Source organism: Camelus ferus, chromosome 4 (assembly GCF_009834535.1).
Source record: "Camelus ferus isolate YT-003-E chromosome 4, BCGSAC_Cfer_1.0, whole genome shotgun sequence".
Lineage (NCBI taxonomy): Eukaryota > Metazoa > Chordata > Mammalia > Artiodactyla > Camelidae > Camelus > Camelus ferus.
Genome location: NC_045699.1, coordinates 3,945,701 through 3,963,577, shown reverse-complemented (window position 1 = coordinate 3,963,577; position 17,877 = coordinate 3,945,701). Strand labels below are relative to the sequence as shown.

General features: G+C 51.3%; 1 protein-coding gene across 1 annotated transcript in view; it reads right to left on the bottom strand.

Annotated features, from left to right (window-relative positions):
* Nucleotides 1-17,877, bottom strand: part of WNK2 (WNK lysine deficient protein kinase 2) — a 116,389-nt gene that overhangs the window by 21,770 nt on the left and 76,742 nt on the right. The window contains 7 exon segments of the mRNA XM_032477421.1: nt 2,841-2,939; nt 3,667-3,855; nt 4,768-4,982; nt 6,256-6,947; nt 7,044-7,126; nt 8,718-8,775; nt 9,072-9,874. Of these exon segments, the coding sequence (XP_032333312.1) occupies nt 2,841-2,939; nt 3,667-3,855; nt 4,768-4,982; nt 6,256-6,947; nt 7,044-7,126; nt 8,718-8,775; nt 9,072-9,874 (2,139 nt within the window).

Genomic DNA, 17,877 nt, shown 5'->3' with positions numbered 1-17,877 from the left:
GGTGGACGCCTGAGAAGGACACAAAGCAGGCCCCGTTCCACATGCACAGAGGAAGGCCTGGAAGGCACCCGCGCCTGCCTCTGGTCAGATGGGGGGGGTGGTGCCAGAGGCAGGAAGGATCAATGGGTCTGGCGACAGCTTCCGACCAAAAGGACACTAGGACACGACCACTTCTGTAACCCAACTGACTCCCGAAACATGGTCCCCAACCCTCCACCAGCTGCGAGGAGGGGTCTGGGACCAGAGCCTCCCTCCCACGCCTGCCCTTCTCTGGGGGCCCACCCTGAGGAGGTGCCGAGGCTTCACCCTCCCCGTACTCTCCACCCTGGGCATGGTCGCCTCTCCCACCCCGAGTCACCCTCCTACCTCCTGAAGCTCTACCTCAGGTGCCCCACCCGTCTCTGACCCCTCTCATCTTCTCTGAGCTCCGTGGGAGCTGAGACTTTCTTTCTGTACTTCAAAAAATAACCGGTTTTATTTTCCCAGGGTCTTGTCTCCTGTTCAGCTCAAGGCAGCAAACTAAAAAGCTCTCTAGGCTTCAGCTCTGGGCTGGGCCAGCTGCCCTCCCACTCCCACAGCCACTGCCCTCAGCACCCAAGCTCCAGCTCTCTCCGCGCCTCGCACACGACCCAGATCCCACCACGTGGGCCCTTCCAGCCGCTCAGCTCCTGCAGGCTGTCCCAAATGCCCTCCTCTCTGCCGCCTTTGCCCAAAGTCTTCCTGCCTCTCAGCTCTCGGGGGGCTGCGGCCAGCTTTGCATTTCCCGCAGTCTATCCAGGCATGTGCTCAGCCTCCTCTCAGATCTCAGAGCTGCCTGGCCACCAGGAACCAGCAGACGGGAAAATTCCCAGAGGAGTTGGAGAAGGGCACACAGGACAGGAGAGGGTGCCCCAGGGTATCCCATCCCATCAGAGCAGCAGGGGGGGCTCAGGCAGAGTCTTCACACCCGCAGTTAGAGGCTGTGAGAGGGCCGAGGGCAGGGACCCACAGCACACTCTCCCGACCAGCAAGCTCAGGGCTTGTGGGGGCCACACTGTGGCCCAGAAGGACTAGGAACCCAGCCAAGGCTTGACTAAACGGGCCAGGATGTGCAAACAAGCAGTATCGCTGGATCCACAGCATCAGAGGAGACAAGGCCAGTCTGTGCCACTGCCTTTGTCCCTACTATGCCTCAAAAAGAATTTTTTTTTTTTCATTTTGGAATAATAGTGAAACAAATGAAAATCTAAAAAAAAAAAAAAGCAGAACCACATGGGTAGAAACGCAGCCTGGCAATGGCCTCAGAGGCGTACACGGCACTGACCACTCACTTTTACCCCAAGGGCCCTGGGAAAACTACCAGCTGCTCTAATCTGCTTCCCATACCCAGCCGGCAGCCCTCCTGGTAGTGATACACACACTCGTCAGATGGTGACACGCCTGGAGACCCAGACACACATGGGCAGAAGAGGACCAGAGAGTGATGGGTGTGGTGAGCCAGGAGCCAGGATGCACGCAGGCCTCCCAACCCCCCACCCAACTCGGCAACTAACCAGCAGCCTGATGACACTCAAGCTGAAAAGGGGCACCTGTCAGCGGACAAGGAGCACTTGGCAGTCCCTGGACACTTCTGTGTGGTCCTGCGCCTCCGACCTGTCCCTCCCGGGGGAGGGTGCCAAGGTTCCTCTGATGGGGATGGACACTGAACTCTGACGGATGCCTGCAGTGGATGTAGCCTCGGGTCCCAACAAGCACAATGTATCTTTATTGTACCAGCAAAAGCCACATGCCCCAAACCAGCATGTCCAATCCAATTGGTAAAAAGCTTAATTTTTCTGCTAAAAAAACAAAAACCTGAAAGCCTCACAGCTTTTCATTCATTTGCCAATTGGTCTGAGGGATGATGATGATTTTGGACAGCCCCGAGCAGGTGCGCCATTCCTGGACAGAGTCCCTGAGCACTAGGAGGGTGTTCCAGGGAACCTGAGGATGACTGGGACTGAGTTTTGGTTTAGCAGAGCTTGGAGGAACTGCGTAATTGACTTCATCTCTGAGGTCCATGAGATGAGAGGGAAATACACCAAGTAAAGTGCTCCAGCTAGAGAGACGAGGTGGGGCCGGGACCAGGAAGAGAGCCTTGGCGGGAGGCTGGGAATCACATCTCTCAGGGTTGGAGAGATTTCAGTTCAGACCAGGAGTGGAGGCGGGGCGGGGCTGTGGCTGGGGCATCCTAGCTGGAGCACGTTCTCTTAGCATTTCCACATGCAGGGGGCGGGCAGTGGGTTAACAGTACTGAATGTTGTGATACGGCCCTTGTACAGAAGTTACACCCTCCAGTGACCTTCTAGAATTGTCTCGGCTCGCTACATGCATGTCTTCAGAGTCCAGACACGTGTGAAACACACCATGCGTCTAGAGAAGGCCGGGGTTGTCTTTTTGTTGTCGCTGGAACTGGGGACAGCGGACGTGTAAATTTGCCACAATCGCAACAGAAATAAACTTACGTCCAACATAAAAAAAAAAAAAAAAGAAAACAAAAAAACCCAAAAAACACTAAACAAGTGACGAGAAAAATAATGCAGAGCACTCTGAGGTCTAGGGGCAGAGCGCCCAAGGCCGGGAGTGGGTGAGCCGCTGCACATGCTTCTGGTGTCCGGGCACAAGCCAAGAGCATGCACTGGTGCTTTCCGGGGCCATAAGGGTGGGCATGGACGGGGTTCCATTGTTTATATTAAATAGGTGATTTCAATGGGGGAGGGGGAGGCGTCCTACAAAATGTATGGAAGGTAATGAAGACAGGGAGGGGCAGGGGAGAAACCAAGGGCCAGGAGGTGATAAAATACAAAAGAACAAATACAGACAGATGGACACAGACACGGGTCCACTGAGGAATCGAGCGCGAGGTTTGCTACTAGACTTATAGGTCACTCTCTCAGACGTTGGGTGGTAAACCGTCCAGCCTGCAAATGAATATAGAGGGAAGAAAACAAAGAGACAGGCATCAAGTACAGTCTCTGGGATTCCGCCTACACACCACCAGCCACATCCGCCTCTTCACTTAGCGTCCGCGGCTGCACCTAGCCCAGCCCGGAGGCCCGCAGCCACTGACCACGCAATGGAAAGGAGGCAACGCTGGAGCGGAAGAGAAGCGGACCCCGGGAGAGCGTGCGGGGCGGGGCGGGGGGTGGGGCGCCAGCCGCGGTCACCACGACTTCTCTGAACAGAGATGGCAGGGGCTGGAGCACCTCGTCGCGAAGCTGCTGCGTCCACGGCAGCGGTGACGAGCATTTCCTCCTCAAGGCCCATCTCCCAGCTCGAGAGCTGTGCCCTCGTCCCCCCAGCCGGCCCTCCTGACGGAAGGACCCGCATTTAGTGGGGAATGGGGTGGGGTGGGGCGGGCCCGTGCCTGGGAACCAGCGCAGAGCACACAGCGGATGCCGCATCCGACCTCTCGGTGGTCCCGGCGCCTTCCCCAGGCCGGCTCTAGCAAAGCGCACCTCCCTCTGAGCCGCTCACAGCAAGACTCCATGATGGGCAGGCCATCCACTCTTTTCATTCAAAAGCTACGTCTATGACTTTTGTCTGTGAGAAGCTGTCGGCAGCCCTGGCCGCAGCTCACGTCCCCTCTATGCCACACGGGCCCTACGAGGCTAGCACATGCTCGGAGACGGGCGAGCTGGGAATCACCTGGGCCGTGCGCTCCGCCTCCGTCACTGGCCAAGCCGGAGCAGATGTCTGCAGACAGGGAGGCCCGCATGGAGCAAGGCTGCTGGGTCTGAACTGCCTTCCCACATGGGTCTGAAGCTGCTGTGGGCCCCGCCCCAGCTTGGGCAGGGTCCTTAGCAGGAGGGGCTCTGCTGCACTCTGACAAGTGACCTGGGTGGAGGGGGAGAAGGGGGTGACAGGCACGATGAGGCACCACAGGACACACCAGCCAGTCAGGCCACATCTATCCTCCCTGCACTTTGCTAGGTGACCTTGGGGAAGCTGAGTCCCTGCAGGCAATGAGTGTGTGGCTGGGTCACCCGTGGGGGGGTGGGGGTGGGGGGGTGTCAGGAAGGTCAAAGAAAATGACTGCTGTCTCCACCAGTTAACACTGTGCCAGCTCGAGCTGTGCAAATGCATGGAAAGGACCACAGCACACCTGGAAATGCACACCTGGGCTCAGAGGGGACCTGTGGACTTCATAACTCTGATTAGCCTCATGTTAGCTTTAGGAATTGGCATGGAATTCATGTAATTTGTGTAATTCTTGGAATTCATGTAATTTGTGTAATTCTTGCAATTCATGGATGGGTACCCTGCAGGTTATCTGCAACATGGAGAGGAAGGGGTTAAGGTCAGCTCACTGCTGGCTTCCCACCAGGTGCACCCGGCTCACTGGGCCTGACCCCAGAGTGTGGGGGCTCGCGGTCAGTGTGTACTCTCAGTGCCCAGGCATTGTGGTTAAGGGCTGGGGGTCCTCACCATCCTCCTCCTTCCAAAGGCAGATGCTCAACCCCCGCTATCAGGGGGTGACAGATGCCCGAGAAACAGGGTCAGAGGAAGCAGGCTCCGTCCCAGGCAGCACCATACAAGGAGGAGCACGCTGCAACCCACAGGCGGCAAGTCGGCCTACCCAGTCCTTCCCTCCCGGCAAGAGGGGCCCAGGCTCCAGCTCTCGCAGGCCTGAAAAGGCTTCCCTGCTCCAGTGAAGGAGATCTGAGAAGGGCTCCTCCGGTTCTCAGTGCCTGCCTCCCGCCTGCCCCACCCCCATGCCCGAGGGCAGCGGGAGGGCCCTGGGCCAACCTGTGCTGGAGGCCACGACCTTGAGCTGCTGCACCAGGGGGTTCAACAGCTTCCCCGCCTTCAGCTTGCTCTTGCTGGTCTTCCTCCGGCGGCCGACAGGGGGTGCTGTGTGGAAGAGGCCCAGGTTGGGGGGCAGCGGCTTGCCCAGGCGGCGGTACAGGGCCTCAATCTCCTGCTTCTGCTGACTCTGTAGCTCGGAGATCTCCTTCAGGTGCCTGCGGGAGGGGAGAAGAGGGACGCCAGGTGGGCATCCCGGTCACTCCCAGCACACGAGGCCCCTCCAGGAGACGCCGCTGCTGGCCGGAGAGGCGGGAGGGGCGGGGCGGTGAGCCCCACGCATTAGCCTGGGCAGATGGGCCGTGCACAGGGGACACGGGCATTTAAACATCACTTTCTGTTTACATCTAAACCAAGTGGGGGTATTGCCAGGGGCCTTCAGCACCAACACCCCCAACAACATAGAACTGCATGAAGTCCAGCCTAAGGAGATTCAAGTTTTCTGATATCCAGGCGCCTAACACTGGTTTTCATGGTGGCGGGTGGAGGGGTGCGGTGTGAACAGCTTCACACATTTCTGCTCCCAATACGAACCCTACCCATAAACACAAGTGAAGAGAAGAATAATCAGTGGCCAGAACTGGAAGGCTGCCTCAGCTTTCAGGCAAATAACTGTCACTTCCTCCGTGGGAGGGAACAGCCCAAGGGGCCTCAGGTGAGAGGAAGCCTTACAGAGCAAGCCTATGGAGAGCATGCCAACAGCCAGGGGCCTGGGGCTCCAGCCCGGGCCAGTGGACCTTCCAGCTCGGGCTGACCCCATAAGTAACACCACCCCCGGGCACAGAGCTGAGCTGACAGGTCACACGGGTGGGAAACTGCCGTTAAGACTCAGCTGGAATCACTAGCTGTCGGCCAGGGCAGTTTCTAAAGCCAGGAAAGGGCCGAGTGGTCCCCGCCGGCCTTCCGCAGGGAGCACGGGGCCAAGGCTGGGGCTGGGGCGGGTAGGGGGCGGGGGCAGCAGGTGCAGGGCATGGGGTGAGGGCAGAGCTAGCAGTGGGACAGAGGCACCAGCCCCTCCTGCCCATGTCCCCACTTCTGGGCCCACTCCAACAGCTCTCAGCCCACGGCCACCCCTTCCCAAGGACGAGAGCCTCTCCATGCCTTACTAGGTATTCGGCGGGGCCCTCCTGCCTTGAAGGAGACTTCAGGGTGTAGCTGTATCTCAATGACCCTGACCACAGTGGGGGCAGATGATATTTGCAGAGGGAGAGAGCTAGCGTGAGCAAGGCCTGTGTCTGAGTGTTGAGTGTTCCCCCAGGGGGCTGGCCCACTGAGGCCACAGGAGGGGAGGGGTGGCCCCCAGGGACCAGGCCTGACAGCGGGGACGACACCTCTGCCCTGTCACCCGGCCCAAGCAGCTCAAAATGCAGTTGGCAGGACCTGGACTCCTGCTGCCTGATGCTTCCTGGACCCCTGGCCCGTAGGACCTACTTCTCTCGCAGACTCTGCAGCTCCTTCCTGATGTCGGCATCCTCGATCTCTGAGTCATTGTCACTGCTGATGTAGGATGACTGGGAGTGGAAGGAGGTCACGCTGATGGTGGGGACCTTCACGCCCATCCTGCTGGGTGTCTCCTGGCTTGGGGAGCCAGCCCGAGAGGACCTGTGCAGGAAGGCGGTGGCCTTCTTCACAAAGTCACTAGCCACACCACCGCCACTGCCAGGGAGGGAGGCACGCTTCTGCGCCGGGGACCTCCCACGCGGGCACTCGTCCCCAGAGTCGCTGGACACGGGCTCGCCCATGCCGACCTCGATGGAGGAGGCCGTCTGTGCCCGCCGCACAGCCAGCTTCACGTCTGGGCTGCGAGGGGCCTGGTCCAGGTACACGTCGGGCGGAGCGGAGTACCGCAGGGTACTGGGGGAGGCCAGAGTCCACTCATCCTGGGTGCTGACCACTGAGAACCGGCCCACAGTTTTGGCTGGTGAGCTGCCGTCCTGCTGCCCTGGCCACTTCCGGGGGGACCCCGAGACCAGAGCGCCATGTGTCTGGGGGTGGCTGGCCTGGCCACCCTCTGTCAACGTCCCTGGGCAGCTCTGGGTGGACTCAGCCAAGGTCTCCCCAGGGACTGTGCCGGTCCGGTCTGCGGGCTCCAGACGTGCAGGGATGGCAGAAGCAGGGGTATCCTTGGGAAACAGTGCAGAGGACAAGATTCCAAGCGAACCCCAGCAGAGAGCAAATCCAACAACCCACCGGGCGTCTCACTGGAGAAAACTCCTTACCTGGAGGGCGCTGGGCACTGCGGGTGAGCCTGAGGCCACCTGTCCTCCCTCACAGACCAGCATGTTGCTCAAAGATGACTCTGCTGCAGGAACACCAAAATCATTACTTGGGCTGGTGCAGCCAAGCCAGAAGGGAAAGGGAGCCGGCAGGGAGAAGCTGTGTGTGCAGCTAGGATAACTGAAGACCCTCCTGACATCCTAGCCGCATCACTTCACAGGAGATGCCCTGACTCCCAGGAAAGGGAGCAGGCGTCAGCCCAAACCACTCAGCTCCCTGAACACCCGTGCTCCAGACCCTCGGGCGCAGCCGGGCCCTCCACACACCTGACGGCCGTCACCTGTCTCACCTGTCATTTCTCTACACCTGCTGATGTCACCCTGTCTCATCTGACATCTCTATCACCTGAGGGCATCACCCTCTCTTTCCACGACATGTTCCAGTAAGAAAAGGGCCTTATAAGGTCCTAGAAGGATTAGCTCAATAAGGATGATTTCTAACCCTGCTGCTCCGATGTCCAGGAAAGGCCCGTGTTCGTCCAAACCTGTCTCAGGTTCCCATCTATAGAGTGGGGAATCAGCATATTTCTGACCAGCCTTCCTCGGTTGCTGTGAGGAGCAAACAGCAAGAGCAGAAGGGGCTGATGTGTGGGAACCTGGCCCAAGCTGGGACCTGCACACAGCAAAAGAAAGCCAGGGCTGTGTGTCAGCCTGAGCTGGACTGACACGTGGGGGTTGACAGGGGCTGACCGAGCCTCCAGCCAGGCTGGGGGGCTGCCCACTGCACAGGCTCCTGATGAAATGTAGACCCGTCTGTCATGCAACCCCAACCCGTAGGCAGTGGTGACACTCCTCACACGCCTGTGGTGGGGATCGTCCAACCTCGCTTTGCATACCTCCAGGGACAGGGGGCTCATTACCAACTGCCCTCTGTTTCTGGACAGCTCTGACTGCCAGAAAGGTTCACCTTGTCCAAACTAGAAGCTGTCTCCTCAGAGCTCCCCCATGATTTTTGTACTCCCGAAGGCTCCAGCACTCGAAGTGGCTGATGCTGTAGAAGGAAGCCCACGGTACACACCTCACACTCACACACAGAAGTCAGAAGGAGACGGAGCGGGCACTCAGGTACGACCTCTCAGCTCCTCCCTTCCCCGGTACATTCCCGCTTCACCCCTGACCCTCATCTTCCCCAGGTAAACATCACCTGCTACAGCTTCTGCTGAGAAGGAACGCACAGCTTAGAAGGTCAGACAAACTCCCTTGGCCTGAACACAGGAGCCATGGAGGAAACACTATTTCAGAACATCATGAGTGGCTCCAGCCTGGCAGCTTCCATACTGGAACTCCCCAGCCCCAGCCCTGCACTCTGTCCAAAATAACCATAGGCACCTTCTTCTAAAGAAATGGGAGACAGGGATGCACACTGGAAAATACTGAGAGCACGTGGGGGCCAGACGGGTCCTGACAACACCCAGTCCTTTTACCCATTTCCACAGAGGACCTTCTCTCCTTGGAGCATGAACACATGGTTTGTGCCAGAACTCAGTGGGTTTTAACTGAGGCATCATGACAGGCTCCTGCCACGTCTCGGTCCCACCCAAGATGCTGCGGGGATGAAGGGTGAAGAGGCAGAATGTTCCAGAGCAAGGAAGGCTGGTAGCATCTGGGGCTCATTACCTGTCACTGGCAAGGATGTGGCCTGCTCCACTGTCAGGGCTGTTTCTGACTTTTCCAACTGAAGAAAGAAACAGAAAGGAACGAGCTGTGAGCGTCACTTGCTGACATTTCTGCAGCTAAACTGCAAATGCTCTCCTCCAGTCCAAGGGCTGTGCTCCCCCCGCCCCGGGCCCGTCTGAGCATCACACGTTGGTGTGGGTCAGGCATGGCATGGCTCTCCAGGACAGGATGGCCTGGGCTGGGGCACGGGGGCTCTACATGGCCAGGGTACCCCCTGGCCTGGGCTGGAGTCAGCTCCAAGCCCTGTCCAGGCCCCCACGCAGGAAGAGTGCCTCCGGGCGAGGTGGTACTCACTGCAGGCTGCGGCAGCAGGGCCAGGTCCCCCCTAGAGGCCTCTGAGAGGGGCCAGTCCCCTCTTGGGGGCTCCAGGGTGAAGTCTCGGTCACTGGGCTCCACGGGGGTCCCGGCCGAGGCTGAGGAGGTGGGCACGTGCTCCTGGTAGAGCAGGGTTCGCAGCTTCTCATCCAGGCTCTTGATGGTGCTGTCCACGAAGCCCACCCTGGGGGGCGGCCCTTCCCCATCTGACTCCAAGGCCGAGGGCGCCAGAGGGGGGCTGGGGAGCTGGGGGGCGGCCAGGCTGATGGCCCCCACCACAGTGGGGAGTAGGGGAGGGGGCTGGCCCAGGGTGGGCTGAGGGGCCCCGCCAGGGGCACCAGACACGGCGGCCGAAGCTGACAGGGGCTCCCCCCGGGTGCTGGCCTCTCTGGCTGACACCGGCTCCCCCAGACCCATGGGGTGGAGGGGGACCTCCAGAGATGGGGCGCGAGGCCCTGGGCCCACACCCAGGGGCTGTGCAGGAAGCTGGGCGTCATGAGTCTCCACTGGTGGCCACGGGGCCTTATGCTCAGTGGCCAGCCCCTGAGGGGTCCCCGGGCCCCCCGCCGGCATGGCTGCCCCTGTCGCTGGCTCTGGCTTCAGACTGGCCGCTGGTGGGGCCGTGTCTTGGAGCACGGCAGTCACGGGAGGGGAGGATGGCACCACAGGGGCTGGTGCACTGCCAGAAGGGTCCCTGGGGCCCGCTTGGCTCAGAAGCTGTGGACCAGCAGGGAAGCTGGCTTTTTCCTTTGAGGACAGCTGGTCTTTACAGGGAACTGTATCTAGAAGAAACAGGAAAAATGCCTCTGTATCAGCCTACTCTGGTCCTGTTTACCGGGCACTTCACTGGCCAAAAAGACGTCTGCTATGAACTAGACCTACACATCGTTCCTGTCTTTTCCTCCGATGCACCGGCTTCCCGCGTGCTGGCCCCCGCCTGAGACACCTTGCACAGGTCCTCCCGCCGCCCTGCTTCTCACCCCAGGCTGTGCTCCAGCAGTGCTCCCTTCAGCCGAACTAGCGCACCCATCCCTTCCTCCTGGCTTTTCTGTAGCACTGAGCCATCAGGCATAGCCCGTCACCCATCTGCTGCCTGTTTTTCCAGCCCCCACGCGCCAGGTGAGCTCCATAAAAACACGGCCCTGGTCACTCTAGCACTGGTCAGTTCCACATAATTTTGAAATGAAATGATAAAATTAAGGTGTTTCTGAGTAGTGAACTATACACACTCCCCTGCCTTGGAGTGAACAAGAACTCCTGACGAACCACCACCATGCTTTGTTAAGATCAGAAGCTCAGACCAGAGGAGATGGAGATGGTGGAGCAGGGGATACCAAGTTCCCCTTGCCCCACAAACACATCAAAAATACATCTACATGCCAGACAATTCCCACTAAAATCACACTGAAGGCTGGCAGGAAGCCTCTTATACAACCAAAGCTCTAAAGATCCACACAGAGTCAGGCGGGAAGTGATCAGGTCAGGACCAGCACCCCTAGGAGGGGACACAGAAGTAAAAGGAGTTACACGGGCTCAGAGATCCTCCCTGGGGAGTGAGCGGTTCGCACCATTGCCGGGCATCCCGTCCCCAGGGTCCAACACCGGGAAGATGCGTCCCCCTGGTTGGTCTGAAAACCAGTGAGACTAACAGGACTGTAAGAAACCTGGCATCCACTCGTGAACGAGGCAGAGGAAGCAGACTAAAACTGCTGAGACTCTGGCTGGTTCCCGCCACTGCTCCAGCGGTGCCCTGGCCCACGCCGAGCACCCGCTCTGGCACCTCTAGCTCCGGCCTCCCACTAGGTCAAAGGCTGCCGTGGCCAAACTAAGTGTGCACCTGTGGGGGACAGAGCTGGCTCTGACCCGGCCTTGCGTCGGCACGGGGCAGGGGCAGCTGTTGCTGGTGTTCACAGAGGCAGAAAGGGGGATGGTCTGGGGCTCTGACTGGTGTGCGGGAACTGCCCCAGCGCACACACCGGCCTACACCAGCACCCAGTCCAGAAGCGCGGCTCCCCTCTGGGGCAAAGGTGCTGCTGTTGGGAGGAGGGGAGAAAGCACACTGAGAGGAAATTTAAAATGGAGTATTATCTATAAAATTTTGAATCAGTATGTTGTACACCTGAACTCATAATATTGCACATCAATTATACTTCAAAAGAAGAAAGAAAGGGAGGTTGAGGGAGGAGAAGGAAGGAAGGAGGAAGGGAAAGGAAGGAAGGAAGGACAAGAAAGAAAAAGAAAGAAAGAAGAACGAAAGAAAGAAAAGAAGAAAGAATAGAGAAAATGAAAGAAAAGAAAGGAAGGAAGAGAAGGAAGGAAGGAAGAAGAAAGGAAAGAAAGAAGGAAGAACGAAAAAGAAAGAAAGAAGAAAGAGAAAGCAAAAAAAATGAAAGAGAACGAAGAAAGAAGGTAGAGCCGATATGAATAAACTGACAAGAAAATGAACAGAGAAAGAAATCAAGACCAAGAAAAAAAAAAACGAAAAAAAACTCAAAAAGAAAAGAATAAACCCCCCTAACGCAGGAAAATGCAGTGGAGACTACATGAATTTGCGAATTAAAGTGGGAATTTATTACGGACAGGAGAAGGGGGAGGAGGGAAGGAAGGAAGGAAAATAATTTTTTAAAAAAGCAGCAGCAGCAGCAGCAGGCAGCAGCAGCAGCAGCAGCAGCAGAGCAGCAGCAGCTCAGACCACAAGCATCCTGTCAGGAGCCGGAAAGGCGTCTTCGTCGGGGACCAATCAATGGCGCACAGCTCCACAGCATCCTACCCAGGACCTCTCAGAGCCTCTGTGTGGTCCCAGAACTGGGAACATCGAGAGGAGGATGCAGTGGTTTCCATACTTACTTAGCCTTTGAATCTACTTTTCTGTACTTAAAAAAAAATTATCTTAATAACCAAAGCCAAATTCATACAATGAAAATAAAGAAAAGCTTACCCAAGAAATGGTATGGGGCAGAGTGCCAGGATCCCAAGCCCCAGACTCATGTTGCCCCTCCCCAGCAACTGTAAATAACTTTTACTACATAAGTGTGTGCTCCAAACACCATAATTTACTTTTGCCTAATTGTGAATATTGTATCAGAGGGCTCACATTTATTCGTTCCTGTCTGGCTTCTCTCTCATCACTATATCTGGGAGATGCATCCACGCTGGGTGTCTGTAGACTAATTCACTCTAAGACTGTCCCACCACTCACTCGTCACTGTGTGGCTGGTGCCCTTCGGCTTGCTCCCAGTTTGGGACATGACTAATACTAACACACAAGCGTGAGTGTGACCGTGCGCACCTGCTGGGTGTACACCCAGAAGCAAAGTCGCTGAGTCAGAGTTGCTTCAGCCTTCAGAGGACACTAGCCGGCTTCCCAAAGCAGGTGTGCCACCTCCCCTCCCATAGCAGCCTCTGAGCACTCTCAGGGCTTCCTACCTTCCCCAAGTCTTCCTGGGGGGTGTACAGGATCTTAACGTGATTTTGTCGTTTGCTTTATTGTGGGTAGTACCCTCGATGGGAGATCTGCCCTCTTAACATTCTAAGTGCGCAGTACGGTATTATCTGTAGGTGCAGTGTTGCACGGTAGACCTCTAAAACTTACTCATCTTGCATAATTGAAACTTTATACTCACTGAACAGCAATTCCCCACTTCCACCCCCACCCGCCAGGCCCCAGGGCCTGGGAACCACTTTCTACTCTCTGCTTCTGTGAGTTTGACTACTGGATACCTCACAGAAATGGAATCATACAGTATTTGTCTTTTGTGATTGGCTTATTTCACTTAGCATAATGTCCTCCAGGTTCATCCACGTTATCACAAATGGCAAGATCGCCTTCTCTTTTTAAGGCTGAGTAATATTCCATTGTAAGTAACTACCACATTTTCTTTTTTTTTTTTTTGCCACTTGTACATTGTTTTTATTGTAAATCAGTGGAAAATGCAGCATGAAACACATATGTTGCAAAAAGATCTAGAGGCAAATCAGGTTTATGATTTAATTCTTCTAGTAATTGTTACTGAGGTTGTGTCACTGAATTTTTCACTGTTAAACAGGAGACCACATTTTCTGTATCCATTTATCTACTGATGGACATTTAGGTTGTTTCCACAATCTGGCTATTGTGAATGAACAGGCGGTGCAGATTTCTCTTCAAGATAGTGATTTTATTTCCTTTGTATACAAATCCAGAAGAGGGACTGCAGAATCACATGGCAGTTCTGCTTTCCCTTCTTGAGGAACCTCCATACTGTTTTGGTGTGCAGTGTGCACCATTTTACACTCCCAACAACTGTGTACAGCGTTCCCATTTCTCCACATCTTCATCAATACTTTTCTTTTCTTTTCTTCCTTTCTTTCTTTTCTTTTCTTTCTTTCTTTTTTTTTTTTTTTTTACAGTAGCCATACTGACAGGTGGTGAGGCGATTTTTATCTCTGGATAATGTCAGAATTGGGTTGAATTCTCAGACACCCTGCTGGCATCCAAGAATTTCCTATTCATGTGGAGAAGCCTACACACACACACACAAGTTGGCACTGGGTCTGGGAACCCTTTTATCCTGTCTTACTCTACACTGCACTACCTAGGACTTCCAGTAGGACACTGAAAACAAGTGGTGACAATGGGTGTCATTATATGGCTCTCCATCTCAAAGAGAAAGCATTCTGCATATCGCCATTAAAAATATTTGCTGCTGTTTTTAAGGCGATATCCTGTATCAGATTAAATAAATTCACTTTTATACCTATGTTGATATTATTTAAAGTCATTAATGGATGCTGACTTTTATCAAATGCTTTCCTCCGTCTATAGAAATGATCACATGCTTCTTCTTTAATCTGTGTCTCTGGCAACTAACATTCCACTCGCTGGTTCTATGAGCTCAACTTTTTTTTTTTTTGAGATCAAACAGTATTTATCTTTCTCTACTTGACTTATTTTATTAGCATAATGACCTCCATGTTGTCACAAATGGCAGCATTTCCTTCTTTTTATGGCTGAATATTCCACTGTGTGTATTTTCCATGTTTTCTGTATCCATTCAGTTGATGACACATAGGTTGTTTCCATGTCTTGGCTGTTGTGAATAATGCTGCAATGAACATGGGAGTGTGGATATCTTTTTGAGACAGTGATTTCAGTTCCTTTGGATGAATACCCAGAAGCAGGACTGTTGGAACATATAATACTTCTACTTTTAATTTTTTGAGGGATCTCCATACTAATTTCCATAATAGCTTTACCAATTTATATTCCTACCAACAATGTATAAGGGATCCCTTTTCTCCACATCTTTGCCAACATTTGTTATCTGTTGTCTTTTTGATCATGGCCACTCTAACAGGCATGAGGTGAAATCTCATTGTGGTTTTGAACTGCATTTCCCTGATGATTAGTGACGTTGAGTACTTTTTCATATACCTGTTGGCAATTTATATATCTTCTCTGGAAATATGTCTACCTGGGTTCTTGGCCAATTTTGTAACTGGATTATTTGGGGGTTTTGTTACTCAGTTGTGTGAGCTCCTCACATATTTTTAGATATTAACCTTTATCAGATAAATGATTTGCAGGTGTTTTCTACCATTTTGTCAGATGCCTTCTCACTTTGTCGATGTTTCTATTGCTGTGCAGAAGCTTTCCAGTTTGATGTAGTCCCGTTTTTAATTTTTGCTTTTGTTTCTTGTACTTTGGATGTCATAGCCAAAAAAGCATTGCCAAAACCAATGTCAAGGAGCTTTTTCCCTATGTTTTCTTCCAGGAGAAAGGTATCAGGTCTTCTGTGTAAGCCTTTAATTCATTTTAAGTTGATTTTTGTGAGTGGTGTGAGTTAAGAGTCCAATTTCATTTTTCTGCATTTGGATATCCAGTTTTCCCAGAACCATTTATGGAACGGACTATTTTTTCCTCACTGTGTGTACCTGGTGCCTTTGCCATAAATTAGTTAACCACATATGCTTGGGTGTCTTTCTGGGCTCTTTATTCTGTTCCACTGGTCTATGTCTGTTTTTATACTAGCACCATACTGTTTTGATTACCATAGCTTTGTAATATAGTTTGAAATCAGGAAATGAGATACCTCCAGCTTTGTTCTTTCTCAAAACTGCTTTGGCTATTTGGCTTCTTTTGTGACTCCATACGAACTTTATGATTGCTTTTTCTATTTCTGTGGAAAATGCCATTGGAATTGCGGTGTGGATTGCATTCAATCTGTAAATGGCTTTGGGTAGCATAAACATGTAAACAATATTAATTAGTCCAACCAAAGAACAGGCGCTATCTCTCCATTTATTTCAGTCTCTTTCATCAATGTCTCACAGTTTTCAGTGTCCAGGGCTTCCACCTCTTGGTGAAATTTATTCCTGAGTATGTTATGATTTGTGATGCTATTGCAAATGAGACTGCTTTCTTAATTCATCATTCAGGCAGTTCATTTTAAGTGTATAGAAATGCAACTGATTTTTGCATATTGATTTTGGATTCCGCACAGAGTTCGTTTCTTAGTTCCAAGTTTTTTGGTGGTGGGGTCTTTAAGGTTGTCTCTATATTAGATTATGTCACCTGCAAACAGACATAATTTTCGTTCTTCCTTTCTGATTTGGATGCCTTTTATTTCTTCTTTTTGCCCAGCTGCTCTGGCTAGGACTTCCAGGATGACATTGAAAAGAGGTGATGAGAGTGTGTATCCTTGTCTTGTTCCTAAACTAGAAGGAAAAGCTTTCAGCTTTTCACCACTGAGTATGATGTTAGCTGTGGACTTGTTACACATTGCCTTGATTATGTTGAGGTTCACTGCTTTTACTCTTTTTTTTTTCTTATCATGCAAGGATGCTGAATTTTTCAAATGCTTTTTTCTGCATCTATTGAAATGGCCATTTGATTTTATCCTTCATTCTGTTATGTGTTGTGTCAACGTTTATTGATTTGCTTGTGCTGACTCACCCTTGCATCTCAGGAATAAATACCACCTGATCCTGCTGTGCAATTCTTTTAATGTGCTCCTGATTCAGTTTGGTAGTATTTTGTTGAGAACTTTTGCATATAGATGCAATACAGCTTCATCAAGGATACTAGGCCTTAGTTTTCTTTGCTTGTAGTGTCCTTGCCTGGCTTTGATATCAGGGCAATGCTGATGTGGTAAAATGAGTGTGGAAATATTACTTCCTCTTTAATTTTTTTGGAAGAGTTTAAGAAGACTGTTGTTTATTCTTTAAATGTCCGGTAGAATTCACCAGTGAAGTAATCTGGTCCTGGACTTTTCTTTGTCAGGAGATTTTTATTACTGATTTAATTTCCTTACTAGTTATAGGTCCATTCAGATTTTCTACTTCTTCATGATTCAGTCTTGGCATGTTGTATGTTCCTAGACATTTTTCCCTAGGTTATCCAATATGTGGGTATGTAACTGTTCATAGCATTTTCTCATGATTCTTTGTAGTTCTGCGCTATCAGTTGTAATGCTTCCTCTTTCAATTCTGATTTTATTTGATTTGTTGCTCTTTTTTTCTTAGCCTAACTAAAGGTTTGTTTTGTTTGCCTTTTCAACAAAAAAACTAGCTCTTAGTTTCACTGATCCTTTCTATTGTTTTTCTAGTCTCTATTTCTGCTCTGAACTTTGTTGTTTCCTTCCTTCTGCTATCTTTGGGCTAAGTCCTTCTTCCAGTTCCTTGATGTGTGAAGTTAGATTGTTTATTTGAGATCTTTCCCTGCTTCTTAACATAGGCTTTTATCACTATAGATTTCTTCTTAAAACTGTTTTTGATGAATTACGCAAGTTTTGGCTATGCTGTGTTTCCATTTTCACTTGTATCAAGACACTTTCTATTTCCTTTGTGATTTCTTCTTTGATCCATTTGCTATTCAGAAATGTGTTGCTTAATTTCCATGTAATTGTGCATTTTCCAGCTTTCCTTCGGTTATTGATTTCTAGTTTCATACCATTGTGATCAGAAAAGATAACCTGATGTGATTTCAATCTTCTTAAATTTGTTAAGACTTGGTTTGTAATCTAACAAATGACCAGTCCTGGAGAATGTTCCCTGTGCACTTGAGAAGAATGTGTGTTCTGCTGCTGTTGGGCGGAATGTTCTGTTTATGTCTCTCAAGGTCTATTTGTTCTAAAGTGCCATTCAAGTCCAATATTTCCTTATTGATTTTCTGTCTGAGTGATCTACCCATTATTGAAGGTGAAGTGTTAAAGCCCCTACTATTAGTGCATTGCTGTCTATTTCTGCCTGCAGATTTGTTAGTATTTGCTTAATATATTTAGGTGCTCTGATGTTGGGTGCATATATATTTACAATTGCTATATCCTCTTGATTAAATGATTAATTTATCATTATATAATGATTTTTGTTGTCTCTTGTTCCAGACTTTGACTTGAAATCCATTTTGTCTGATATAAATAAAGCCACCCCTGCTCTCTCTCGGTATTCATCAGCCTGGAATACATTTTCCCATCCTTCACTTTCAGCATGTATATGCCATCAAAGTCGAAGTTAGTCTTTTGTAGACAGCATATACTTTTGTCTTGTTTTTTTAATTCATTGTCTATCTTTTGATTAGTGAACTTAACCCATTTACATTTAAAGTAATTATTGATAAGAACTTCCTACTGCCATCTTATTCATTGTCTTCTGACCGTTTTGTAGTTCCTTTGTTCCTTTCTCCCTCTCTTGATGTCTTCCTTTGTGGTTTGATGATTTCCCATAGTGTCATGCTTTGTTTCCTTTATCTTTTCTGTATCTATTATAGACATTTACTTTGTGATTACCGTGAGGCTTACAATAAAAA